Consider the following 26,492-nt stretch of genomic DNA (forward strand, 5'->3'; position numbering starts at 1 on the left):
AAGTTCAACCATACTCAGAGTTTGCAATTTCCCTTTCACAAACATTAGCAACTAGATAGTTAGCCATGATTCCTCCTCCTTTTGGACTGCTACCTGGAAGCAGTTGGTGCCTTGTTGGTTACTTGCAAAAAGAGAAGAGATAACAAACAGCATCAAAATACAACAATGAAGAGAGTATATATTTTAATTTATGTGAGGCTATTGCTAAACATGGACACTGTCCTTGAGATATATAAAATTATACTCTTACTGATTATAATGGTCAAAATTTTCCTCAGTGTTCTTCAGTAATCATTAGCCAGAAATTAACTATCTCATTTTACTAATGCAAACAATGTGCAGATTTAAGAGCTCTTCAATATTAAGCACATGGTAAATCTTCAAAAAAATATTTTTGATTGTCTTCTCAGGATGTTTGTTGTAACATGTCCTTTCAGTATAAATTACTAAATATTATTTTTAAATAAGTACTAGTTTGTAGCAAAAAGTGATTAAAGCCTGGCCAGCATGGCTCAATGGTTGAGCATTAACCTATGAACCAGATCACTGTTCGATTCCCATTAGGGCACATGCCTGGGTTGTGTGCTCCATCCCCAGTGTGGGACATGCAGGAGGCAGCCGATCAATGATTCTCTCGTCATTGATACTGATGTTTCTGTTTCTGTCTCCCTTCCTCTCTGGAATCAATAAAAATGTATTTTTAAAGAGTGATTAAACATTTATATTCATAATATGACATTGTGTTTCTTTTTAACATTCTACCTAAGGAAAAAAACCTTATTATTCATTCAACAAATATGTATTGAATACCTACCCTGTCCTCTGGAATGTAAGCTCTATGACAGCAAGGGCTTTCTTTAGTCACTATTATAGCACTAGTGCCTGGACAAAGTAGGTACTCCATAAATATTGGTTGAATGAATGGGTGGGTAGTGATTATGCCAGATACTTCACTAAATGCTGGGATCTATCATTCAATCAAGACAAATAATAAGCAAGTACTATATAATATGTCAGATGATGTTAAGTGCTATGAAGAAAAATAAAACACTGGATGCATTATAAAGGTGGATGCTATTTTGTTGTGGCCATCCTACACTGAGATAGAATTAACTTCTCTCCCCAAATTTGGTTCAGATGAAATCTCAATCTCTCTCTCTCTCTCTCTCTCACACACACACACACACACACACACACACACACACACACACACACGGTATGAAAGGGTTTACTGGTTGCATAATGAGGCTTTATGGAGAAAGCAAGGCAGCTCCTAAGCGAGTTCAAAAATGGCTGAGAGAACAGGGGAAGGAGACTGGCTGGGAGCAGGTTTTATAATGGTTAGACTCACTCGCAGGGGTCTTCAAACTACGGCCCGCGGGCCACATGCGGCCCGCAGAGGTGTCTGATCCGGCCCGCCAGGTTTTTTGGGCAGTGAGCGCAGCCGAGGTGTTACAGTAGGAATTAGTAGTTCATATAGTCTGGCCCTCCAGCTCTCTTGAGGGACCGTGATCTGGCCCCCACTTTAAAAAGTTTGAGGACGCCTGAAGGAGCCAGATGATGGTTTTGCATGCAGTTTGAATTTCCCACAGGTGTTAAAGGAAAGAGTACCTACACTTTCTTATCAACTGGCCAAATGTGGAGAAGGGGTAAAGCTTAGTAGCTGTGAGCAGTCAAACATAAAAAATGGAATCTGACTCGCTGAAACCAGTTTGGCTCAGTGGATAGAGTCGGCCTGCAGACTGAAGGGTCCCAGGTTCGATTCCAGTCAAGGGCATATACCTTGGTTGCGGGCACATCTCCAGTGGGGGGTATGCAAGAGGCAGCTGATTGATGATTCTCTCTCGTTGATGTTTCTAACTATCCCTCTCCTTTTTGTAAAAAAATCAATAAAATATATTGAAAAATATTAATGGAATCTGACTCTATTAACGTTTTATATAGGGAGTTCAGCAAAAGCCTCTGATAGAGACATTTGAGCAAAGACCTGATTAAAAGAGTGAACCATGAAGTTATTTGGAAAAACATCTTTCCTCACAGATAGAAAGCCCCAGAGGCAGAAGAGCACTCAGTATATTCAAGAAACAAGGAGGCTACTGTGAACACAATCAGATTCTCATGCATGTGTTCCTATTTGTTTTTTATTTTGATTACCAGTCACTTTCCTGCCTCTACATATCTACTACTACTACTACTACTACTATATGCTATATATTGTGTTCTAAAAGGTATCTTTCACTCTTTTGTTAGGCAGATGGAGAGACTGATTACCCCAATTCAATTAGAGACTGAGTTGGGTTGGGGTTGGGTTGCATTTTAAATAAGGCCCAGGCCACCTCAGCTTAGTCTGTTATTCCACATGCCTCTCTGAGGTTTTGAGAGCCTGGCAGGTCTGTCTCTTCAGCCCCGAAAGATGGTAGGGAGTTCAGTTCCTTCCTTTGGAAGATTTTAGCTCCATGAAATCTCAAGTCTTTTTCTTTTTTAATATTTTATTGATCTTTTAGAGGAAGGAAGAAGGATAGAGTTAGAAACATCGATCAGCTGCCTCCTGCACACCCCCCACTGGGGATGTGCCCGCAACCAAGGTATATGCCCTTGACTGGAATCAAACCTGGGACCTTTCAGTCCCCAGGCTGACGCTCTATCCACTGAGCCAAACCAGTCAAGGATCAAGTCTTCTTCATGGAACACTTCCCACTAAGCAGGACTGTCTTGTTAGCAGTGCTGGAGATCAGGTACTTGCCTCTCAGAGGAAAGAATTCAACACGAGATAAAAAAAGGCAATGTTTTATTCAAAGTGAAAATACATCTGAGGAACTCTTGGGTGGGCAACTCCAGCTAGGTTCCAGTGCCCTAAATGGGCCTAGTTTTAGGCTTTTTATCTTATTCTTGCCCCTCCCTTCTTCTGTCTTAATCTTATTGTACCATTCATCCCTTAGTTGAGGGGCTGGAATTTGTTTGCAGTTGTTTTTGCAAGATTTGCCCTCTTGTTTTGTTTTGTTTTAATATATTTTGATTTTTTTTACAGAGAAGGAGAGGGATAGAGAGCTAGAAACATCGACCAGCTGCCTCCTGCACGCCCCCCAATGGGGATGTGCCCACAACCAATGTACATGCCCTTGACTGGAATCGAACCTGGGACCTTCCAGTCCGCGGACCAACGCTCTATCCACTGAGCCAAACCGATTTTGGCAGATTTGCCCTCTTTCCTGTTTTGGTCTAAATTTGATGGCTGTTCTTAGCTTTCCATCCCTCTTTTCCCGTGTATTTAAACATGGTCTTTGATCAGTTTGTCCTGCCTCTGCCCTGCTCTTATCTATCTAACTGCCTAACCTAACATTCTCCACTCAAGAGTTTGACACCCAATTCGTGGGGGGGGGATTATGGATGTAGACAATCATCTGGCTACTTCCTGCTGACAAACGGGCGAAGTTAGGATTGGGTCTCATTCTCTTGCTATCTGTCAGGGCATACGGTAAGGTTCTTGGACTCGTTGGCCAGCTTGATCAGGACGTTGAGCTAATTTCTGCGGGGTGTTTGGGAAGGTTGAAAACCCTGATGAACCATTATCTGAGGTGGAATTGCTGTAATCTGGAAGAGACAAAGTAGGTTAAATGAACAGGGACCAAATAGCAGTATCCCTAGTATATGATGAGAGGTATTATAAGAGTTCAAGGAGAGACCATAACCAATTTTTCCAATTTTAAGCAAGTGAGGTTGCCAGACCTGGCAAAAGTTAGGATTCTCTTAGGTTCTTTAACCAGGTTGCGTGGTTTAGAATCTCACGTATTCTTGTTTCTACTTTGGCGGAGTTATTGATGTAGGTGCAACATGCAGTATTCCGAATAGCGCAGACCCCTCCTTCTGCGGCTAAAAGATAGTCCAGGGCAATCCGGTTGTCTAAGCCTATATTGGTTAAAGAGTTGAGGGACTGTTGTAGTTCATGGAGGGCTCCCCCTGTTTCACTTGAGAGCTTTTCTAATTCAGCTGTGAGATTAAGAAGGATGAATTCATGTTCCATGTATCCTGCCCAGGGGACAAGGGAAGTAAAAGACTTTCTTGTCCAAGTTAAGGGGTTGTTGTCTAGGAGTCCTCTCTTGTGCTGGGAAGGTGTTGATGTTTCCTTGTAGATGGCCAGGCTAGGAGTTAAATATCCTACGGTGCACATTCCGTAAATGAGATAGGGATTTAGGCATGAAGTGGCCATGTATCCCGTAGGGGTGGTGTGCACGGAACCAGTGCCTGCCGTCCAGTTCATGGAATATGCGCATATGTAAACCATTCCCTCAGGAACACAGATTGTGTTGGAGGAGCTAGTTAAAACCATAGGAACAATGGTGCTACATGAGGAAATATTCGCTGGCCACAACGTGGAATAATATAAGGCTCTAAGTTTACACAGAGCAGTCTTAGTTTTGTTGCAGACAGGAAACTCTTTTCCCAGACGAGCAGGCTTATGTTTAGATGTTGCAGTATATAGGCAGATAGATGGAGAGGAAGTTAAGTTAACCAGAGTGAAAAGGGTGGCATACGTACTTGGTTTGGAAATATATGCTAGCTCTGAGCGCCAGGTTTCATTACCGAATCTGTTCTCTGGCTTAGCTAAATATTGTATGGGGCCTAGAGCTTTTGGGTGCTTGTGACAGACCCAGCAATTAGTGATGTTCCCTGATGCTATAGCCTTGGTAATCCTAATTAGTGAGTTTTGGTCCCATGGTTGTGGTTCTGGTTTTAGAGTGTTGTTTATTGTGCCTCGTCCTAAAGAGACCTGTGAAGCCACAAATAGGAATAGAAGGAAATTACTCATTGTGTCAGATTGTAGAAAAGGTCTAAGCAAGCCTTGAAGGAGTGCATAAATAAGTAAGCAGCCAAGAAGAGTTTTGGAAAGGATTATTGATCCAATAAAGAGTTATTCTGAGAAGGTTTTCACAGGGAAGAGGGAGGAATTGTAAGACAGCAGAGGAGTAGAAAGCCAAACCAAAAGGACATTAAGAAGTTTATAAATAATAACAGAAATTGAGAAGTAAACTTATCTGAGGGTTGTCTTTTTCTTGAAGAGAAACTTTTTTCCAATTGGTTCAAATTCCCATATCTTGCTTGATTTCTCGGGCTTTGTAGAGTTGCAATAAGGCTTTACTCGAGGTTAGTAGAGTTGAAATAAGTTTTACGCGTGTGTGACATATCCAACTAGAGATGACAGCAATGTTGACTCCTGTGGAAGTGGAGGACAGGACAGTAAAAGGCCCTATCCATAGGGGTGTTGAGTTCTTGGAGTTCCTTCTTTCCAGGTTCTAATGTATACCTGTAATCCTGGCGGGTATAAAGATGGGGAGCCCCCGGAGTTCTATTCAGGCCCCTGAGTTCTTCTTTAAACAAAATATTGTATTGCTTGTTGAAACTTAGCTAGGGAGGTGACACATGGTAGGAGTTTGGTAGCAGTCTCGACCCATAGGTCGAGAACTGCTAGCAGGGTCACCTAAGACCACCGGAAAACACAGATATTTATATTACAATTCATAACAGTAGCAAAATTACAGTTACGAAGTAGCAACAAAAATAATTTTTGGTTGGGTGTCACCATTGCATGAGGAACTGTATTAAAGGGTCAAGGCATTAGAAAGGTAGAGAAGCACTGCTCTATAGTTTCCCCAAGTAAGAAAGCTGAATGTATTCCCTCTCCCACCCTTGACTTTTTAAAAAATATATATTTTATTGATTTTTTAGAGAGGAAGAGAGAGGATAGTTAGAAACATCGATGAGAGAGAATCATTGATCAGTTGCCTCTTGCACACCCCCTACTGGGGATGTGCCTGCAACCAAGGTACATGCCCTTGACCGGAATCAAACCTGGGATCTTTCAGTCCGCAGGCTGACACTCTATCCACTGAGACAAACCAGTTTCGGCCCACCCTTGACTTTTGAGCTTGGCCATGGGACTTATGGATGTTAGGCATATAATGCAGGCACAGTGTGCCTCTTTTTAAAAAATGTTTTTATTGATTTCAGAGAGAGGATGAGAGAGGGAGAGAGAGAGTAACATCAATGAGAGAGAAATATCTATCAGCTGCTTCCGGCATGCCCCCTACTGGGGGTGTAGCCCACAACCAGGGCATGTGTCCTGATTGGGAATAGAACCAGCAACTTAGTGCATGGGACAACATGCAACCAACTGAGCCACACCAGCCAGGCAAGGCTTACCTCTTGTATCTCTGGCATTGCCATAAAATACAAGAAGAATGAAAGATGTATGGTACAGAGTCATCAGAGTGCCCATAGACCTATAATTCGAAATAGAATCAACCAGCTGAGCCCACTACAGGTCATCTGGCCCTCAAGTGTGTGAATAAGCCCAGCTGGGACTGCAATGCCCCAGCCAAATGCCGAAGTATGAGCACCTTATAAAGATGAAGTGAGAAATGTGTTTAAAGGCACAGTAACTAACAAAACTAGGACCTATGAAAAATATTAAATTTAAAATAAAGGATTAAAACTTTTTACAAATTTTGGCATAAATAGTCAAGCACATTAGATCTTAAACATGATTATGCTTGCCAAAAATAGGTTACTCTTTAAAATTCAAACACCAACCCTCCACCCCCTTCCTAACATACCCTGCCACGTATTGATATTCTGTTTTGGTAGAGACTAACACCAGGCATATTTATTTTTCCTGAATAACTTTATAAAGTTGTTAAAAAAACACACAAACAAACTTGGATATTTGGTCAGAATAAAACTTGGAAAGATTCCTAAATTGTATATATAATTCCATAAATTAAGTAAAGTTTTGCAATAGGAAATAATCCATCTTTTCCCAGTGAAATTATTAGTAATGCAATACTTTGGAAGAGGAGGGAGGACTCAGATACTAAAGTTAATATATATATTTTCCCCCAGAAAGGAAGGGAGAGGGAAAGATAGGAACATCAACGATGAGAAAAAATCACTGATTTGCTGTTCCCTGCATGCCCCTTACTGGGGGATCAAGCCCACAACCCCGGCATGTGCCCTTACCCGAATCATTGAACCGTGACCTCCTGGTTCATAGGCTGATGCTCAACCACTGAGTCACACCAGCCAGACTACCACTACTTCTTAATCTTATACATATTACTTATCCCCTGTCAGGCATAAAATAAATGTTTATTAAGCGCATACATGCCTATGTCTATTAGGCTTGTAGAAGACAGTCGCCGTCATGAAATCTACAACTAACGGGAAAGCAGCGAATAAAGTAATTATGAAGGATAATTTTAACTAGTAATAAGCACAATCCCCCTCCCCCCCCAAACTATACCCTATTTTGGAACTCTTCAGACACGTTTCTACTCCAGGTGTAAGCCATCAAATCTCAGCATTTCCAGGGGAATTCCCATGCTAAGATCCTGGGACCCATTCATTTTCTTCCCTACCTCTTTCCGGCGTTCTCCAGTTTTCCCTCCTCCACGACTTTGGAACAAATAACACCTAAAATGCAAACGAACCCCAAGAACCAGCCTCCCTACGCTCTTCGCACTGGGATCCCCAGCTGCCGCCGCGCTCCGCGCCTCTAGCAGTCAAATCTTCCCGCCGCCTCCGCCGCACGCGAACTCGCCGGAAGTTCTTGCCCGGAAGCCGCTGGAGCGCGCGCCTCGTCGATTTCGTTCCCCGAGACGCGCAGCGGACGGGGTCCCGCAGCGGTGCATTCTGGGAAGGCGGCCGGGCTCTCAGCTTCGTTTCCGGCGGAGGAGCAGCGGCCCGGTTTGCCGACAGCCCGCGGAGGCGCCGCGCTCCCCAGGCCGCCGGCTCCCCGCGGAGGCGCTCCGGGTTCCCCGCTCAGTCTCTGGCTCGCGCGGGGGTCCTCCCGCCGCTGGCCCGGCCGCCAGCATGTCCGGGGTGCGCGCCGTGCGGATCAGCATCGAGTCGGCCTGCGAGAAGCAGGTCCAGGAGGTGGGCCTGGATGGCACGGAGACGTACCTGCAGCCGCTGTCCATGTCCCAGAACCTGGCGCGCCTGGCGCAGCGGATCGACTTCAGCCAGGGCTCGGGCTCCGAAGAGGAGGAGGCCGGGGCCGCCGAGGGCGACACGCAGGACTGGCCGGGCGCCGGGACCAGCGCGGACCAGGACGACGAGGAAGGTAAGGCCCGGGTCTGCCCCTCGCGTCCGGCGGTCCGTCCGTGCGTCCCAGTACCCGCCCGGGAAATGCCACCCTGTCTCTTCTGTGCTGGGTGAGATGCTGTGTGTCCTTTTAAAAAGGTAAGAGGTTTATATGAAAATAACACCCGCGCAGAACAGTGACTTTGGTCTTCTTTGTTTTGTTTTTGTTAATCCTCATCCGAGGATATTTTATCCATTGATTTTTTTAAATTTATTTTTTAATATATTTTATTGATTTTTTTTTTTTACAGAGAGGAAGGGAGAGGAATAGAGAGCTAGAAACATCGATGAGAGAGAGAAACATCGACCAGCTGCCTCCTGCACACCCCCTACCGGGGATGTGCCCGCAACCAAGGTACATGCCCCTGACCGGAATCGAACCTGGGACCCTTCAGTCCGCAGACAGATGCTCTATCCACTGAGCTAAAACGGTTTCGGCTAGCCATTGATTTTTTTTTAGAGAGTGGAAAGGAGGAGGAGAGACAGAGAGAGAGAAGCATCGATGTGTGAGAGAGACACCATCTATTGGTTGCCTCCCGCAGGGGCCCCAGGATTGAGCCTGCAACAGAGTTACCTGCCCTGGATCAGAATCGCACCCGCGACCCTTCAGTCCACAGGTTTTTTTTCTAATCACTGAGAAAACCAGCCGGGGGGGGGGGGGGGGGGGGGGGGGGCGTGCGCGCGCGCGCGCGCTCTCTCTCTCTCTCTCTCTCTCTCTCTCTCTCTCTCTCTCTCTCTCTCTCTCTCTCTCTCTCTCTCATAGCTGGACAATTCAGTGCCCCGTATCGTTCTGCAAGTTTCCTTGAGTTATAGCGTTTGAAACATGTTACTGGTGCAGTGTTGACGTTTTAAATAGAGCTTTTGTCACTTGGCACACTGTGGTTAAGAGCCCTGGCGTTCTCTGCTTTGCCATTTTTGACCTGGGTGAGGTTGAACGGGTTCCTTTGTTTCTCTGTGCAATTGTGAGCGTCGATGGTAACACCTGTATTGATTGGAGTGTGAGATAAAGATTTAAGAGGTAGATGGAGGTCAATCTAGTCTGCCAGGATAAGCATATGGCTTTTATCAGGATGACAACTGAAAGCTTTTGAAGGATTTTCAGTAGGCAGATGATTTTGTTTAAAAAGATTATCCAGGATGCTCTGTAGTAAATGGGAAACAAAACTGGAAGGAGAGAGGCTAGAGAATTGTAAAAAAAAATATGAATGGCTTTGGGGTTCTCATTCTTGCCAAAGATAAAAAATGTTCACAATTCTTGTTATAGTAGTAGGCAACAGGAGTGAAGAGCTGAGTGATGGACTGGGGAAAATATTGGCCCACAGTGGTTACTATCCTTCATATTCAGAGCCCCTTCAACTTGCAAAGAAAAGAACAAGTCACTGGAAAAAGAAGCCAAACATATGAGCAGTCAGCTCACAGAGGAAAGACCTCAGATCTCTAGTAGGGAGAGGCAAGTTAAAACATCATTAAGATACTATTTTCATGCATAAGATTAGCAGAAATTTAAGATTGTTAATATTCAGGGTTTGGAAAGCCTTTTTGAGAAACAACTTGGCAATTCTGTACATATCAGAATTTTTTTTAAAAAACATATATTTTATTGATTTTTCACAGAGAGGAAGAGAGAGAGAGAGAGAGAGAGAGAGAGAGAGCGAGCTAGAAACGTTGATGAGAGAGAAACTTCGGCCAGCTGCCTCTTGCACACCCCCTACCGGGGATGTGCCCGCAACCAACATACATGCCCCTGACCGGAATCGAACCTGGGACCTTTCAGTCCTCAGACCGACGCTCTACTACTGAGCCAAACCGGTTTCGGCCATATCAGAATTTTTTAAAATAATTCTTTTAAAAATTTTTTAATGTATTTTTATTGTTGATAATATTATAGATATCTCCCATTTACTCCCCTACCCCCCTCTTCTCCCAGCCCCCACTCCTTCCCCTTCCCACCCTCCTGGTCTTCACCACCCTATTGCTTGTGTCCATTGGTTATGCGTATCCTCCTACATAATAAAAGAGTAATATGCAAATTAACCATCACTCTGCTACACCCGCAAGCCACGCCCATAAGCCAATCAGAGTGAGTATGCAAATAAATCCAACCAAGATGGCTACAGCCACAGAGAGCAGGAGGGAGGCTTGGGTTTCCCAGGCAATGGCGGAAGCCAAGCTTTTCGCCTGTCCTAGCCGGCCTAGGCCTCCCCTCAAGGTACAAAGTTTCAAGTATATAAGGTAAACAAATCTAAACAGAAATGATAGCAGCCATGGAGCAAGCAGGAGGCTTGGCTCTGCTCCAGACTATAAAGTTTCAATTGTAGAAGGTAAATAAATACCAGATACCAGGGCCTCTGCTTGGGTTGCTGGTGGGCGTGGCCGGCCTGCAAACCACCATAGGCCCCTCACTCAGGCCACCCCCCACACCCCCAAGGGAACCCCCACCCTGATCTGGGACATCCTTCAGGGCAAACCAACCTGTGCACCAGGCCTCTATCCTATCTAATAAAAGAGTGATATGCAGATTGACCATCACTCCAACAGACAAGATGGCTGCCCCCATGTGGACACAAGGTGGCCAGCAGGGGAGGGCAGTTGGGAGGCATTAGGCCTGCAAGGGAGGGCAGTTGAGAGGGACCAGGCCTGCAAGGGAGGGCAGTTGGAAACAACCAACCTTGCAGGGGAGGGCAATTAGGGGTGATCTGGCCAGCAGAGGAGGGAAGTTGGGGGCAAAAAGGCTGACAAGGGAGCAGTTAGACATAAATCAGGCTGGGAGTGGTTAGGGGGTGATCAGGCTGGCAGGCAGAAGCGGTTAGGGGCAATCAGGAAGGTAGGCAGGTGAGCAGTCCTGGATTTTGAGAGGGATGTCCAACTGCCCGTTTAGGCCCAATCCCAATTGGAGAGGGTGCAGGCTGGGCTGAGGGGCCCCCCCCCCCCCACCCCACCCTCGTGCACTAATTTTGTGCACTGGGCCTCTAATTTTGAAATAAAATTTATTATTTTTTTTTTTAGTTATTTAAAACCTCTGAATGGGCATCCTAGCTTTTATTCATTATAACTAATATTCATGTATTTCTTTTTTTCTTTTTCTTTTTAGGGTTGGTAAAATTTCAGCCTTCCCTTTGGCCTTGGGACTCAGTGAGGAACAATTTGCGAAGTGCCCTGACAGAGATGTGCGTTCTCTATGATGTTCTCAGTATTGTTAGGGATAAAAAATTTATGACTCTTGATCCGGTTTCTCAGGATGGACTTCCTCCAAAACAGGTATTTGTGGGCTTTAGATGGATAATGGTACCATTTTGTTAAATCCCAGGATCACTTTCTAGGCTGTGTGCCTACTGTTCCCTTTTCCTTTCATGCAAAATTAAGACAAGGTGAAGATTTAAAGACTAACTGGCTCAAAACAAATTCATAAAACTGTATCTGTTATACTAATATTTTATTAATATTCCAGTGACTTTTGGAAAAGTTAAGTCTCATTAATAATATAATACTTTAAAGTTTCCCAAATCTCAACAAAGTCTTAGAGCCTGCATTCTTAGTCTATAATACATTATACAAAAATGTTATGACAGAATGACTTTGGGGTAAGATGGACCTGGGTTCAAATCCTGCCTTTGTCCTCAATAGCCCTGTGACCTTGAGTAAGTTATTTTCTCATTTTTTCTTCTAATTCCTCCCCTCTGTTTTAGGGCCTGGTTAGAAAAATTAGAAAAGCCCAATTATGGAGGATATTGAAAGCAAGGTAAAATTACTGAGCTCTGATGAGTGTGTTCAAGGTTTGAACATTAGAAGATGAAAGGGGTGCGGAAAAGGGGTGAATTGGTGAATGAAGAGTCTGAAATTGGGGAGGTCAGCTGAGAAGGTTTTTAAGGAAAACAAGCATCAAGGTCATGACCAATTAATTAATGGTGTGGAGAGGAAGTAATGGTTGTAAGAATCTATTTGTAAATAAAATTAAGTGAATTACTTAATTACTCACATGGAAAAAGTTTCAGAATCTAGAAACATTGCTTTGGAAGACTTCTTAGAGAACATTAAATCTGCTTCCTTCATCTTACAGAGAGAAAACTAAGCCCAGGGAGATCAGTGATGTGTTCAGATTGCAGGGAAGCCAGTGGTTAGAGAGCCAAGCTGAGACCTCCAGCACCTCATTCAGAGCCCACTGCCTTTTCCACCTCAGCGCTTCTCTGAAAAAGGAATTGCAGGAGTTTCTTGAGCTCTTCAGGAACTTAGAATTAGGTCCTCTACCACGAGCAAAAGGTTATTGTGACATTGCTGTGAAACTTGATGATTTTGACTCTTACAGAGCCAGAACACTTTCTGTTTGGAAGTATGTGTGGTGAATGGTACTACGCAAATTGGTGGTGACTGTGGATATTTATGGATGTGTATACAGTACTGGTGCAGCCATTACAGATTTTGATTTCTCATCAGTTTTCCAAAAATTAGCGTTCAGTGAAATACATTTAATATTAATGCTGCTTGGTTTCAGTGTTCATTTGAAAGGCACTTAGGTAGCTCACTGTAATACAAGATAATTTTATAGCTGTAGTCGGTGGAGTCATTCACTTATTCATTAAATAAAATATAACAAGCCAGGCATTGTTCTAGGGCCTGTGGATATAGTGGTTTCTGCCATCATAGAGGTTTCAATTCAAGTAGTAGGGGTTATAGACCTTAATCAGAAGTTTAATAAGTGCCACCAGAGAGTATACACGTGAGTAAGGAGTGTCCACACACAGGAAAGGAATGGCAGTACACAGAGGGAGGGAGCCTAACTGAGCTGGGCAGAGTGATGCAGGGTCAGTTCTGAGGAGTAGCCCACGGCGCTGATTTTGGTTTGACATGAGTCTTTATTTGAGTTGACCAAACAAATGAGTTAAGGTTATTATTTTTAAAAAATGCATATTATGTGTATTTCCCCCCTCTTTGCTTCAATTTAGAAATCTCTTTAGTAGGTATGTTGTTACTGGGAAAATGTGTAATTTTCAAATCATTTAAAAATAATACAGAACTACTCTTTTGGATTGTTTTGGTAGAATCCTCAGACACTACAGTTGATATCTAAAAAGAAGTCACTTGCTGGAGCAGCACAAATCCTATTGAAGGGCGCAGAAAGACTGACTAAATCAGTTACCGAAAATCAAGAAAATAAGCTACAAAGAGACTTCAACTCTGAGCTTCTGAGATTAAGGCAACACTGGAAACTTAGAAAAGTTGGAGATAAAATTCTTGGAGATCTAAGCTACAGAAGTGCAGGTATAGATTACTATTAAAAACTGTGCTTTTAAACTAAAGTTTATAAAAGTAATATACAGAATTGATTGTAATGTTACATATTCTTCTATAATATGTTGTTTCTCAGTTACATGTTACATATTAAAGTTTTAACTTCTGTAAATTTAGCCTGAAGAAACTAAATTACTTTTATAGCCCTAGATAAATATATATAAACTAGAGGCCTGGTGCATAAGATTCATCCACTCGGAGGGTCCCTCAGCCCAGTCTGCGCCCTCTTGCAGTCCAAGAGCCCTCGGGGGATATCCAGCTGATGGGGAGGGGGCCTAAGCAGGCAGTCGGACATCCTTAGCACTGCCACAGAGGTGGGAGAGGCTCCTGCTACCACTGCTGTGCTCCCCACCTGTGAGCTGGGCTTCTGGCTGAGCTGCGCTCCCCCTGTGGGAGCACACTGACGATCATGGGGCAGCTCCTGCATAGAGCATCTGCTCCCTGGTGGTCAGTGCATGTCATAGCTATCAGTCATTCAGCTATTCAGTCGATTTGCATATTACCCTTTTATTATATAGGATAGTTTATAGATTCAATGTGAAAACCTTTGGATACATTTAACAGAAAGTTCAAAGATAGGGTTTATGTTTAACATAATCTGAATCATAATTAACATACGTATATATCAGAAATAAGAAGGTAGGACTGGATTCGTAATCAGGCTCACCTGTAAACCTTAAAAACTGGGCCTAAAGGAGAAAAGAAACATTTCTGTTGTTTTGGTGTTTTGTTTTGTTTTCTTCCCTTCAATCTGCTAAGCTGTTTTCACATCCTGGATGAAGAGAGAATGGTGAAAACACCCTTCCTACCCTTTTCCCATTCAACCATGGCTGCAAGGAATATACTTTGTTGACATATACTAAAGTTTGATGATCTTGAATTCACATGTCTTGGTGTACATTCTTTGTGGTTGGGCTGTAAAAGCAGGTTTCTCAAAGTATTTATGGAAGTGTCTTTAAGCTGCTGAATTGTTTTCAGAGGAACTACAAAGTAAAAGTTAAAAGACTCACGGTTCAATGGTATAAAGGTTTTGAATACCAAGGGATAGAGCAAGGAGCCTTGGCTGTGATTGTTGAGCTAATAATAGTAAAGATCAATATATGTTTTTTAATTTGTTGATTTGAGAGAGGAAGGTAGAGAGAGAGAGACATCAATATGTTGTTTTCACTTATTTACGCCTTCATTGGTTGATTCTTGTATGTGTCCTGACAGCTGATTGAACCCTCAACCTTGATACTCTAAACAACTGAGTTACTCAACCAGGGCTAGTAGATCAGTATTTTAAAAGAATTAATTTGCTAGAGCAAGTCAGCATTATTCTAAAATTAAAGGAAGGTAGATTGAGGTGGTTTAAGTCAAATAGTAGAGAACCTGTGTGCCTCAGCATTGCTGTGAATTGGGAAATTTTGAATTCTGAAGGCAAAATCCCATTTCAAAGATGAATTCAAGATGATAAAGACATTTTTTACATTTTATTAGGCAGACTGTAGAAGCTGTACTCTCTAGCTGTGGGCGTTGTAAGATCTTGCCAACAAATAATTATGTGCAAGTACTTTACCCAATTTCTCTCTGTGGGACAGTCAGCCATGATTATAAAAGGATTTGATTACATTTGTTCCTAATTGCAAGAAGATCTTGACCATCTTCCCTTGTTATAAAACAGCAATTACTGATAATCACCCACTCTTGAAATAATTCAGCAGTCAAAACAACTTACCGAAACTTTTGCACTGAACAAAAACACCTCATAAAAAAATTTAGGGACTGATTAAAAAAAAGAGTAGTGTACACACTGTCCTTTTGTCCTTGCTGGATTATGAGCACTTCACTTGCAATCTGATTCTAGAGGCTGGGCTCCAAAAGTATTTAATCTCCAGGAAGTACATTCATTTTGCCTAGCCGTTGTGCCTCAGTGGTTAAGCATCAGTCTATGAACCAGGAGGTCACAGTTTGATTCCCCGGTAGGGAGCATCCAGGAGGCAGCCGATCAATGATTGTCTCATAATTGATGTTTAAATCTCTCTTTCCCTCTCCCTTTCTCTCTGAAATCAAATATATATGTTTTTTTGTAAGGGTAAGAACCAGACTTTTAGATTAATATTTTTATGTCTTAAGTCAAATGGACATTCTGAATTCTGTGCATGAAGTCCTTCCATCCCAGGTTTTGGATGGAAGGACTTCATGAACAGCCCCTCTTCTAAAGGTAGAGAGTTCTGGAGTGAATACAGGGTTTTTATTTTATGCTAGAGCCATCTGTGCTGATACGGTGTTTTTTTTATGTACTTTCCTTTTTTCTTTTTTTTTTTTGTATGCATGCATATAAGCATAACCAATGGACACAGACACCTGGGGAGTGAGGGCATGAATGGAGGGGCAATAGGGGGATAAGGATATATACGTAATACCTTAATCAATAAAGAAAGATATATATATATATTTTTTTTTAAAGAAGTATATTTATTTTATGAAAACTCTATTGGAATAAAACAATTTGGATGGCACATGGAGTTCATATTATAATAATAATAGCATTAGACTAGGGAGTGTTCTTTTTTTAAGTGTTCTTTTTTCTCCTGCTTCCTTTCTTCCCTTTGCTCACCACCCCTTCCTCTTTCCCCCTGAACACATGTTTTGGTGGGAACTTAACTTACTAGTATGATTCAATGATGTGGATGTAAAATATTACTTTTTACTTAATAATGTATGTTAAATGTGTTCATTGCTTTTTTTTTCCTCCTATTTTTAATACCCTACTAGGATCTCTCTTTCCCCATCATGGTACATTTGAAGTAATAAAGAATACAGATATTGATCTAGATAAGAAGATACCTGAAGATTACTGTCCCCTGGATGTTCAAATTCCTAGTGATTTAGAGGGATCTGCATATATCAAGGTATTTATCAGAGTATTTTTCAAGTAATTTATATATTATATATATATATTCGATTTTTTTACAGAGCAGAAGAGAGAGAGATAGAGAGCTAGAAACGTCGATGAGAGAGAAACATCGACCAGCTGCCTCTTGCACACCCCCCACCAGGGATGTGCCCGCAACCAATGTACATGCCCTTGACTGGAATCGAACCTGGGACTCTTTAGTCTGCAGACCGACGCTCTACCACTGAGCCAAACCAGTTTTGGCTCAAGTAATTTCTTAATAGCCCAGAGACTAATGTGCTAACATTTGTGTATGTGTCTTTATGGTCATATAGGTTTCCATTCAAAAACAGGCTCCAGACATAGGCGACCTGGGCACGGTTAACCTCTTCAAACGGCCTTTGCCCAAATCCAAACCAGGTATAGTTATGTTCTATCCTCTAACGTTTAGTCTTAACTGACTTAAACATACAAGTAAACTAAAGGTAAATATAGATAGGAAAAATAGGAATTTTAATAGGAATTTTGGAGTAAGAACCAGTAGAAATGTGCTATTTATAATTTGTTGATTAACCATTAGTAAAGAGCTGTGTAATCTTTTTTTAAAATTGACCTTATTTACCAGTTTTCTTTGTGTAAAAGAAGCAATAATTTCTGTATTTTGGAAAGTATATGCTGTAATGTAATACTTCTGAACTTCTGTTGTATGTATTCTGTTCACCATTGAGGCTAGTTAATGCACAATATACTTAGATAATTTACATATGTATATGTCTTCTGTCTTTCAGGTTCCCCACACTGGCAGATGAAATTAGAAGCAGCACAAAATGTTCTCTTATGTAAAGAAATTTTTGCACAGCTCTCCCGGGAAGCTGTTCAAATTAAATCACAGATCCCTCACATTGTGGTGAAAAACCAGATCATCTCTCAGCCCTTTCCAAGTACGAGCAACCAACCCTTCCGAGTTTTATAAATAGGACTTTGGGGTTTGGGAAACAGGATAAAGAGTTGTCAAAGGAACAGTAAGAACAGAGAGGTGGTGTGCTGTCCATAACGGCAGCCGGGAGAGCATGCAACACAAGCCACACTACTGATTCTATGGCCTAAATAGTGGAACTCCAAATTTTAAACAGCACGTGTTCAAAATTTGCACTAGCAAGACTGTTATTCAGCCACAGTTGCTTTGAGGTGTCTCTGCTAATGCCATGTGTGGAAGACTTTGCAGGGATCCTGCCTTATTGCCTGAGATGTCACTTAGAAATGCTTAATTTATTATGTTCCCATAATATTTCTAAATTTATGGAAATTAGATTTTAATTATATGTTTAAAAGGCAGTTAGATTTACCCTGAAGATGAGTCTGTAGTTAGCTGGACACTTGTTTTTTACAAGAATTTTGAGGAGTATCTTCTAGATCTTGTCAAGGGATGATAATCTTCATCCTGGTTCCCTTGGAAGCAGGGGAGAGTCTCTCTCGCCTAGTTAGTAAGACCATATACCAACTCTGTCAGGTTTTTGTTTTGTTTTTAAATCATTTTTTTTAAATTATATTTTATTGAGTTTTTACAGAGAGGAAGGGAGAGGGATAGAGAGCTAGAAACATCGATGATAGGGAATCATCAGTCAGCTGCCTCCTGCACACTCCCTACTGGGGATGTGCCCGCAACCATTGTACATGCCCTTGACTGGAATCAAACCTGGGGCCTTTCAGTCTGCAGGCCGACTCTATCCATGAGCCAAACCCATTTTGGCTTAAATCATTTTTTTAATCTAAAGGAAGAAGAAACTAATTAATATATAGCTTCTGTTCACCTGTCTTTAGCCACAACACAAGGTCAACAGAATTTGAATTGTTAAAATACATGGTAGTTTATTGCATTCATGAATAGTCATTTTGAAGCCTCCTCTTTAAGTTTAGAATGCCTCTTAATGTGGTTCAGATCCATTTGCTTTCATGTTTCCAAATGTGAGCTCTTCTTTGAGCATTGTGTAGTGATCCTAATGTGAATTTTTGAGAATGGGCTGTGATTATACTTTATAAAGACAGGTTGTGCCTTTTCATAGTTTAGATTATTGATATCTGTTCTACTTCTTTTTATAAATAGGTTTGCAGTTATCCATTTCTTTGTGCCATTCCTCAAATGACAAGAAATCCCAAAAATTTGCTACAGAGAAGCAAAGTCCAGAGGACCACCTTTATGTCCTAGAGCATAATTTGCATCTATTGATTAGAGAGGTAATGAAATAAATACTTTCATTTGCATTGCAGTGAGCATGTCCAGAACAGTGAAAACGCACAAGCTCCCTCCTGCCAAGTCCTCATTAATCACATAACAATGACATTCACGTTGGTGATGAGAATGATTTTTGCTGTTGCATGGGGAATACAGAGATGATCAGAATAGTCTCTGTTCCCTAGCATAGCTGCTAGTGGTTGAAAGATACCACATGTTTTATAGTGAGGTATAAGAAACGTATGTTAAAGGGCACAGAGGGAAGAGTGGTTCTGATTGAGTGATCAGGAGAAAGGACATGCCAAAGCCTATGAACAGGATAGTCCTGCCGTCTCAGACATGTACCACTTACAGGCCATCTAAATGGGGTTTCCAGAGTGCTGGTTCACAGCTTAGGCCAATTTCAAAAGAACCCCTGAGAAACTTACATGCCAGCCTCCCCTGCCTCATCCCCACGTGGTTCAGTTGTTTGTGATGGTACGAGAATCAGTGTTCTTTCCAAGATCTGCAGGTGGTTCTATAGGAGCCAGGTTTGGAAGCCTCTAATTGAGGGTATAGTGGACTAACTAGTACTGATTACATGTGTTCTATTGTGAGGCCTATGAAGAATGCTTGGTCTTGTACTTTAAAACTTCTACAATTAAAAATGAAAAAAAAAAATAATAACAGTTTGAGAGGGACCCTTCTCTTTACAGACTCATATTATGCATGGCCTCGGTGTTAGCATGTTTCTGTGTGCCAGGACTGTGAGCCACTGTATGTGGTTCAGATCCATTGCTTTCATGTTTCCAAATGTGAGCTCTTTGAGCACTGTGTAGTAATTAATATGTGGATATTGATCGTCTATAACAACTTGTTGTTACAGTTTCATAAACAGACCTTGAGTTCTGTCATGATGCCTCATCCAGCAAGTGCACCTTTTGGCCACAAGAGAATGAGACTTTCTGGTCCTCAAGCTTTTGATAAAAATGAAATCAATTCATTGCAGTCCAGTGAAGGGCTTCTGGAAAAAATAATTAAACAAGCAAAGCATATTTTTCTGAGGAGTAGGTAAGAATGAGCAAAGTTATTGCTTGTGTGTGTGTGTGTGTGTGTTGTGAAACCACAGCCTTTTTTCCTTTATTATTTATCTCACGTGTTATTTTGGACATGCTTTAACCTTCCTTCTCAGGGAAAAGAAGGTGGCTGCAGTATGATCATAAATGGTCCTGTCAGGTTTGGGGAAGATTCAGATCCACGGCCCATGTAACTTGGTATATTTTTTCTAACATGCTGGGGTTTGTGGGCTCTATCCCCTTGAACCCCAGTAGGAGGCATGCAGGGGGGCAGCCAATTGACGTTTCTTCCTTCCCTTCCTCTCTCTAAAATCAATAAAAACATTTTTAAAGAAAATATAAAGGGAAGATTACTGGTTCTGGAGTTAGACTCCAGGTTTTGTACTGGCTCACAGCTCTGTAACTTTGTAGCAAATTACTTAACATTGCTACACTGCTCTTTTTTCTTCTGAAAAATGGAGCTAATAATATTATCTACTTCACAAGGTTATTAGTAAGATTAAGTTATATAATTCATGAAAACACTTATAATATTTGGTACATAATTAGCACTTGAAGAATTTTAGTTCTTATTCATTCCTATTTTATCTTCCCTGGAGTATAAGGTTTTAATTGTGCAAAGTGTTTTTCTAGCTTCTCATGCAAATAATTACAATTCCATCACAGCGTGGGTATGTCCCAAGTCATTTATTAACAGGGGTCGAGTATTGATATTTATGAATGATTATATTCTTTTTAGAGGCTGAGATTAGTACCCGAGAAGTCCCCTCGCTGTGGAGGGTCCACGATAGCCGACCTTGTTTTAAAGTCTGTGCTTTTCAGATGGTGGTATTTTTAAAATGTCGCCTGGTTCTCAAATCTCCATAAATTGATAAGTGATTTATATCTTACTGTTTTATTTGGTGGCTTTTACAAAAAATTTTTTACTTCTTTTCTTTAAAAGGACTGCTGCAACCATTGACAGCTTAGCAAGTCGCATTGAGGACCCTCAGATACAGGCTCACTGGTCAAATATTAACGATGTTTATGAATCTAGTGTGAAAGTGTTAATCACATCACAAGGTTATGAACAAATATGCAAGTAAGTGTCAAAAACAAGTTCTTCATTTGGAAGAAATACGGCAAACTTTAATTTAAAAAAATTATAATTTATGTAGATAATTGCCAAAATGCTTTCTTCCTAAATATTTACTATAAAATGTACTATAAAATGTGGAAATGTATAGTGCTACTTTTTCTGCATTTGTTCATCTAGATTATTTGACTTGGGGAATTTTAGGTTTCTTGTACATGTCATGTGCTAGCAATTTGTATGTTGGTTTGGAAAAGTGTTGTGATCAGAGTGTTAGTTATTGTCTATTTTATGAGGTTTTTTTGTTTGATCTAAATCAAGTTAATAGTGTTCATAATCTGACTTATTTGCTGATTATTTCAGGATAGGGTGAAGACTTGATAAAACCTTTTCCCTTTCTATATGAGAATTTGACCTCTGGTTAATTCTCTAGCTCTAGTCCCCTAGTAACCTGATAAGGAAATATGCCATCTGTGTTACTAGGCAACATTGCTTATGGCAAAATGATTTGATTTCACAGTAAGAAATGGATTGGGACTGGGGATTTCCATGGATGGGGTGACTTGTGTAACTGGGCAGTCAGTGTCTGTTGTGAGGACCCGGAAAACATGCCTGTGGAGTTGTTACAAGTGAGCGTGGCTCCTGTTGCGTCCGAGGGTTGCAAGTCAAGGCGGGTACTACACATATCCCGTGTGTAGCTCACCTCGGTCAGCCAGGTGTGCCGCTGCTGTGCTGACAGCTGCATGTCCTGCTGCCAGGACTGCCACAGAGGAGCAGCTGGTGTTGGCCGGCTGGCAAGTACGGTTCCTCTCCTGTGCCCTTCGTAGACGGGCTCAGCGTGGCCTGCGGTGGTCTGCCTGACTCGGATGGTTAGTTGAACCTAAGAAAGCTCCCCACCGCATGGGTGCTGCTGTAGTTTATCAAAAGTTATTTTCTTGTTCTATGATAAGGGTTAATGTTTTTTGTGGCTTTTACAAGGTATTTGGAACATTTCTGATTTTTAGTGTATGTGTCTGTCCAGGTCCATTCAGCTGCAGTTGAACATTGGAGTTGAGCAGATCCGCGTGGTGCACAGAGATGGGAGAGTCATCATGCTGTCTCACCAGGAGCAGGAGCTGCAGGACTTCCTTCTGTCTCAGGTGAGAGGCGCAGACTACAAGTCCTGAGCCCCTTGCTCCATGGCCATTTAAAGACCAAAGTGGGTAAGCAGTGGGAAATGGGAAATCATAAAAAGAAAACCATGTTCTCTGCCATCTTACTTCTGGTGCATATCTTACAATCTGTTGTTTATTTGGAAGTGTTGATAAATATGCTGGATTTGTTTCCACTTAGTGTGTTGAAGAGAAAGGATCAGGCCTAAAACTGTCAAACATTGCCAAGGTTTGCACTCCAGGGCCACATGGTGGTGGAGAGGTATTAACCCAAGAAAACCAGAGAAAGCGAGATAAGGTCAAAACCATAGTGACAATTAGCCACAATATTAAATGGAGCATTTAACCATAAGCTATATGAAAGCGTTCCCCATATTAAGGGGCAGTATGAAAAGTGCTGGGGTCTAGTCCCAGCTCCTACCACACACTTGCTCTGTGACACTGGACAAACTTCCAGACATTTAACAAGTGTAAAGTAACAACAGTATTTTTCTTACCTTCCTGGAATTGTGATGATCCAGATACTATATTTTTATATAAAATTCCAAAAAATACTGATGCTCTCCATCCTCACCTGAAGCAATAATATTAGACACTGACTTCTTTGGCACCAAGTAAATGAAATTTATTTGTGAGGAATGGCAGCTCTTGATGGATTACATCTAAAATGGCTTTGGCCAACTTAGGCACATGCACAGAGATGTATTGGAGGGCTGCTGGATAGATCCCAGGATCAGTGGGGCGTCTAGAGACAAGGCTTGCAAATGGATAGGGAGCAGAGGAAGCTAGATGATGAGACCCACTGCCAGAGCAGTGCCACTGCTGCCATTCTGACACTACTCCCGGCTGGTGGCAAACTGTACTCAAACTGCCCCTGCGTCTCAGTCAGGGTCCTAACAGGCAACAAGTGGCACCCTCAAGGGGGGTTTATTACTAAGGATCCGCTTATGAAAGTGGGGATACAGGAGAGCCACCAGGGAAAGTGGCAGCCTACTGCTAGTAGTAAGCATGTAGCCAGGCCAGTGAAGCCAAAGGGGGAGAGGAGGGACAAGTAAGGAACCCTATGGGGATAGTCACGTAGAACAGACCACCTTGAGAAGACCAGCAGTCTTTTTTCACAGGATACAACAAGCCCAGACAACCTCACAGGAAAGGTTCCAAGAGACTAAATACCCTGACTGCACTCTCTTCCCTACCATCCTGCCAGTTCTCATTACCTGGGTGGCTCCCACTATCTGAGCCCACCTTGACACCAGAGGACATGGAAAGCTGTTAATGTAACCATACAGTTTGGGCTCCCGGGCAGAGTAGACTGGAGTAGACTTGAAGGGTGAATGGAAGATACTCAGCATGCCCTGCTACCTTGATTGTTGCTCCTCATGTAGTGATCCAGATGGGAGCATCCAGCTGGTCATGTGCTGTCCTCAAAGCTGCTAGTTAGACAGAAAAAGCGAGCGTCGGGCTATTTTAGCTTCTGCAATAGTAGTCACACATAGGAGGATTCCTAGGGTTCCTGTGCTAGATAGTGAAAACCCCACCAAAAGTTGACAATCATAACGTCAGGTCACTGCAAAGAAAATGCCCATGCTTATTATCAATAAAGTGTCTTTTTCATTCACAGATGTCGCAGCATCAGGTGCATGCAGTTCAGCAGCTAGCCAAGGTCATGGGCTGGCAAGTGCTGAGTTTCAGTAACCACGTGGGGCTTGGGCCCATAGAGAGCATTGGCAATGCCTCCGCTATAACAGTGGCCTCCCCGAATGGCGACTATGCTATCTCAGGTACTTTTACTTCTTTGGCAGTTTGGCCTTAAATTAGCTTTAATAGTTACATGTAGTAACAGTAATTTATCTCTGCAGTGAGTTCATGTAGTGGTGTTGAACAGTATCTGATCATAGCTGCTTTTCAAAACAACAGATTATAACTTCTCTTTCAGTAGTTATAAAAATTGTTTGCTTGCAACACATTTTCCTGAGAGAACATCTGAAGACTGCCTTCGCCATTGTTACCCCTGCAGTTTGAAATCTTTAATGGAAAAGAGCTTTTTAAAAATGTACTGCTATAGATTTGGGAAGAATGGTATCTGATCCTAAAGATGGTAAAGGGACGGCTAAGAGAGGAAGAGGTGCTTCACCAAGCACTTGCTGTGAGACAGGCACTTGAACAAGCACCTACACATTTTACCCAGTTGACAGTTATATTTGGAGTGCTATGGTTTTCCGGACTTAAAACAATCTTTTCTAACACCTGCTTTAAATAATTGAAAGAGTGGATAGTTAGAAGTTTTTCCCCATAGGATCACAGGTTGTATATCTGCAAGCTTGGTATTGCTAGATCTTCATTAATAAGAATTTAAAAATATGCTCTTCTTCTTCCCTAAGTAATAGTTAAAGCCTCATTAACATAGAGTTCTTAATTCAAAATAATCTTTTTTTCATCCCTCCTTGTCCTGATTCTGAACATTTGAGTTTCATTATATATTTGATGCTTCCAGAACGACCTTCCAGAGGACTAGTGGAAAGGGGGGTGAGGTGGAGGGGGGAGGGCCACGAGGCAGCCGGGCCACAAGGGCCAAGCCCCTTGCACGAATTTCATGCATCGGACCTCTAGTATAGGACATTTGACTTTCCTAAGCCAAAATTCACCTCGCCACATTTTTATAGTACATATAGTAATTCATGAGTATACCAGCCTACTATCCATAAATTAGTAAATTAGTTTTAAGCATATCAAAACTGAAAAGCACTTTTAAACAGAATTTTCAAGTTGGTAACAGACAAGGTTTTTGTGATCATGGTAGAATACAGTTGTACGATCTACTTTTTCTATTTTGGAAAAATAGCGTGTTGATATTTTGATTATGCTCCATAGTGCGCAACGGCCCTGAAAGTGGCAGCAAGATTATGGTTCAGTTTCCACGTAACCAGTGTAAAGACCTCCCAAAAAGTGATGTTCTACAAGATAACAAATGGAATCATCTTCGTGGACCATTCAAAGAAGTTCAGTGGAATAAAATGGAAGGTCGAAACTTTGTGTATAAAATGGAGCTGCTTATGTCTGCACTGAGCCCTTGTCTACTATGATTTTCTTCCAGAAGTTCCAGATTTTTTTCCCAGGGAAGTTTGCAGAAACTTTGATTTGAGGTGTTCGCAGATCAAATACAGACAAGAGGAAGAGAAATCTCCCAAACGTTTACTTAGCATTTTGGAACCTTCACTTTATAAGTGACAAGTGCTTTGTGGAAATTTATGTACAGGTGGTTATGGGGAAATGTAAAATAATACTATTTTTGTGCAGTTAACTTGAAATGTTATTAACTTATGGGTTTGAATGTGCTTTTTAAAGCATTCCTTTGATGTTGACACCAAATAAAACATATGGTTAAAAATTCCAGATACGTACTTTCTGAATTAACCGCCTAAATGAGTTGTGTCTTTAATCAACTTGTCTCAGTCCACAATTTGTTAAAAGATTAATATTCTGTGGCACAGATTTCATACTAGAATTCACTAGACAGGTGCTCTGCCTGAAGTGTAGCAAAGTACATGCCAACCAAAGGAGCTTGCCCTCCCCTCCCTACTGAAGCTATTAAACCGTGCGCTGGCCTTCTGACGGGCTCTTCCTCCAGAGGCCTCTGGATGCACGCGCGGGTCTAACCTGAATAGTGCTACGAGCACTTTCTCAGCTTTGGGGCTTCCTTGGACCCCTTTTCGGTCTGTCCCACTCCCTGTGAGAGGGCTTGCTCCTGCCTCGCCCCGCCTCTGGGCCTCCAGCTTTCACGCAGTGGCCTTGGATCACTTTTTTCAATTAAAGTCTGACCCTGTCTTCTGTTATTAGTTCTCTTGTTTTTTTCATAGGGCAAATACTAATGGATTGATGGATTATGTTTTGCAAGTAACATGTGTGCATGTTTGAAAATAGTGCCCCCAAACCTAAAAAGCCTGAGCAACTTCCCTTAGGGGATTTAGGCTGATGGGCCTTTTGGTACCACTATAAATAATATATAGGTAGTGGTTTCTTTATGAGTACAGCTTCAATTTTTAAAGGACTCTCTTTTAATAATTTAAAACATGACTTTTAAAAAGTTACTTTAAAAGTTCTTTGTATTACTCTTTTCCTTTTAAAAGAAAAATGGTATTTGTCAACCATAAAATACTGTAACGCCTCCGTGTTTTGCTTTCTTTTTTCCCTTTCTGATCAAGATACGGCTATCCATGGAAATTGAAATAGTAAGAATCTGCAGTTAATAATTTTAAAACTCTTTGGTGCTTCATAATTATGGTGGCTCGCAAAGTTGCCTTAGCTGATTTTACCACGCTCTTCTGTCCAGTTCGTCTTACATGAGGAGCCTTGTGTGATTTTGAAATGCTCACACTATAGTGCAGTGAACCTCAAATTTTCATCAAAGAACTAGCTTTTAACAAACTACCAAAAAACTTCCCACCATTGCAAATTGATACTTTGAAAAATAAAAATGAACCACTAGAAAGTTTAAATTTTAAAAAGATAACAGTATAAAAGCATCCCTTTTATTATAAAAGACATAAAATGGCTCTCACATACATAAAAATTTCTAAGTGCTTTATTTTTTGTTTCCATGATTATCTTGTCATGAGCTGGTAAGAGGATCACACTGAGTAGAACTCGTGAGAACGCATGCACAGATATTACCAACTGTTCT

The 26,492-nt window shown here is 41.7% G+C and overlaps 2 protein-coding genes across 4 annotated transcripts; one reads left to right on the forward strand and one right to left on the reverse strand.

The window, feature by feature from the left end:
• Positions 1-3,217: 3,217 nt before the first annotated feature.
• On the reverse strand, positions 3,218-7,584 carry LOC118712696 (endogenous retrovirus group V member 1 Env polyprotein). 2 transcript variants are annotated; one of them, XM_036426682.2, is made up of 3 exons: positions 7,413-7,584; positions 3,690-5,212; positions 3,218-3,591 (listed from the first exon to the last, which is right to left on the reverse strand). In XM_036426682.2, the coding sequence occupies exon 2, from the start codon at positions 4,805-4,807 to the stop codon at positions 3,737-3,739; it is 1,071 nt and encodes a 356-aa protein (XP_036282575.1). In that variant the 5' UTR covers positions 4,808-5,212; positions 7,413-7,584; the 3' UTR covers positions 3,218-3,591; positions 3,690-3,736. The 2 variants fall into 2 exon arrangements, with proteins under 2 accessions (XP_036282575.1, XP_045433449.1); XM_045577493.1 differs by lacking the exon at positions 7,413-7,584 and adding an exon at positions 5,303-5,446 and having other exon boundaries at positions 3,218-5,212.
• Positions 7,585-7,720: 136 nt separating this feature from the next.
• MED17 (mediator complex subunit 17) lies at positions 7,721-25,230 on the forward strand. 2 transcript variants are annotated; one of them, XM_036426679.2, is made up of 12 exons: positions 7,723-8,116; positions 11,228-11,394; positions 13,173-13,392; positions 16,180-16,316; positions 16,636-16,720; positions 17,089-17,241; positions 18,405-18,535; positions 19,399-19,583; positions 20,532-20,669; positions 21,682-21,799; positions 23,433-23,592; positions 24,683-25,230. In XM_036426679.2, the coding sequence occupies exons 1-12, from the start codon at positions 7,867-7,869 to the stop codon at positions 24,892-24,894; spliced, it is 1,956 nt and encodes a 651-aa protein (XP_036282572.1). In that variant the 5' UTR covers positions 7,723-7,866; the 3' UTR covers positions 24,895-25,230. The 2 variants fall into 2 exon arrangements, with proteins under 2 accessions (XP_036282573.1, XP_036282572.1); XM_036426680.2 differs by lacking the exon at positions 23,433-23,592 and having other exon boundaries at positions 7,721-8,116.
• The last annotated feature ends 1,262 nt before the right edge of the window (positions 25,231-26,492 follow it).

Source organism: Pipistrellus kuhlii, unplaced genomic scaffold (genome assembly GCF_014108245.1).
Source record: "Pipistrellus kuhlii isolate mPipKuh1 unplaced genomic scaffold, mPipKuh1.p scaffold_m20_p_9, whole genome shotgun sequence".
NCBI classification, from domain to species: domain Eukaryota; kingdom Metazoa; phylum Chordata; class Mammalia; order Chiroptera; family Vespertilionidae; genus Pipistrellus; species Pipistrellus kuhlii.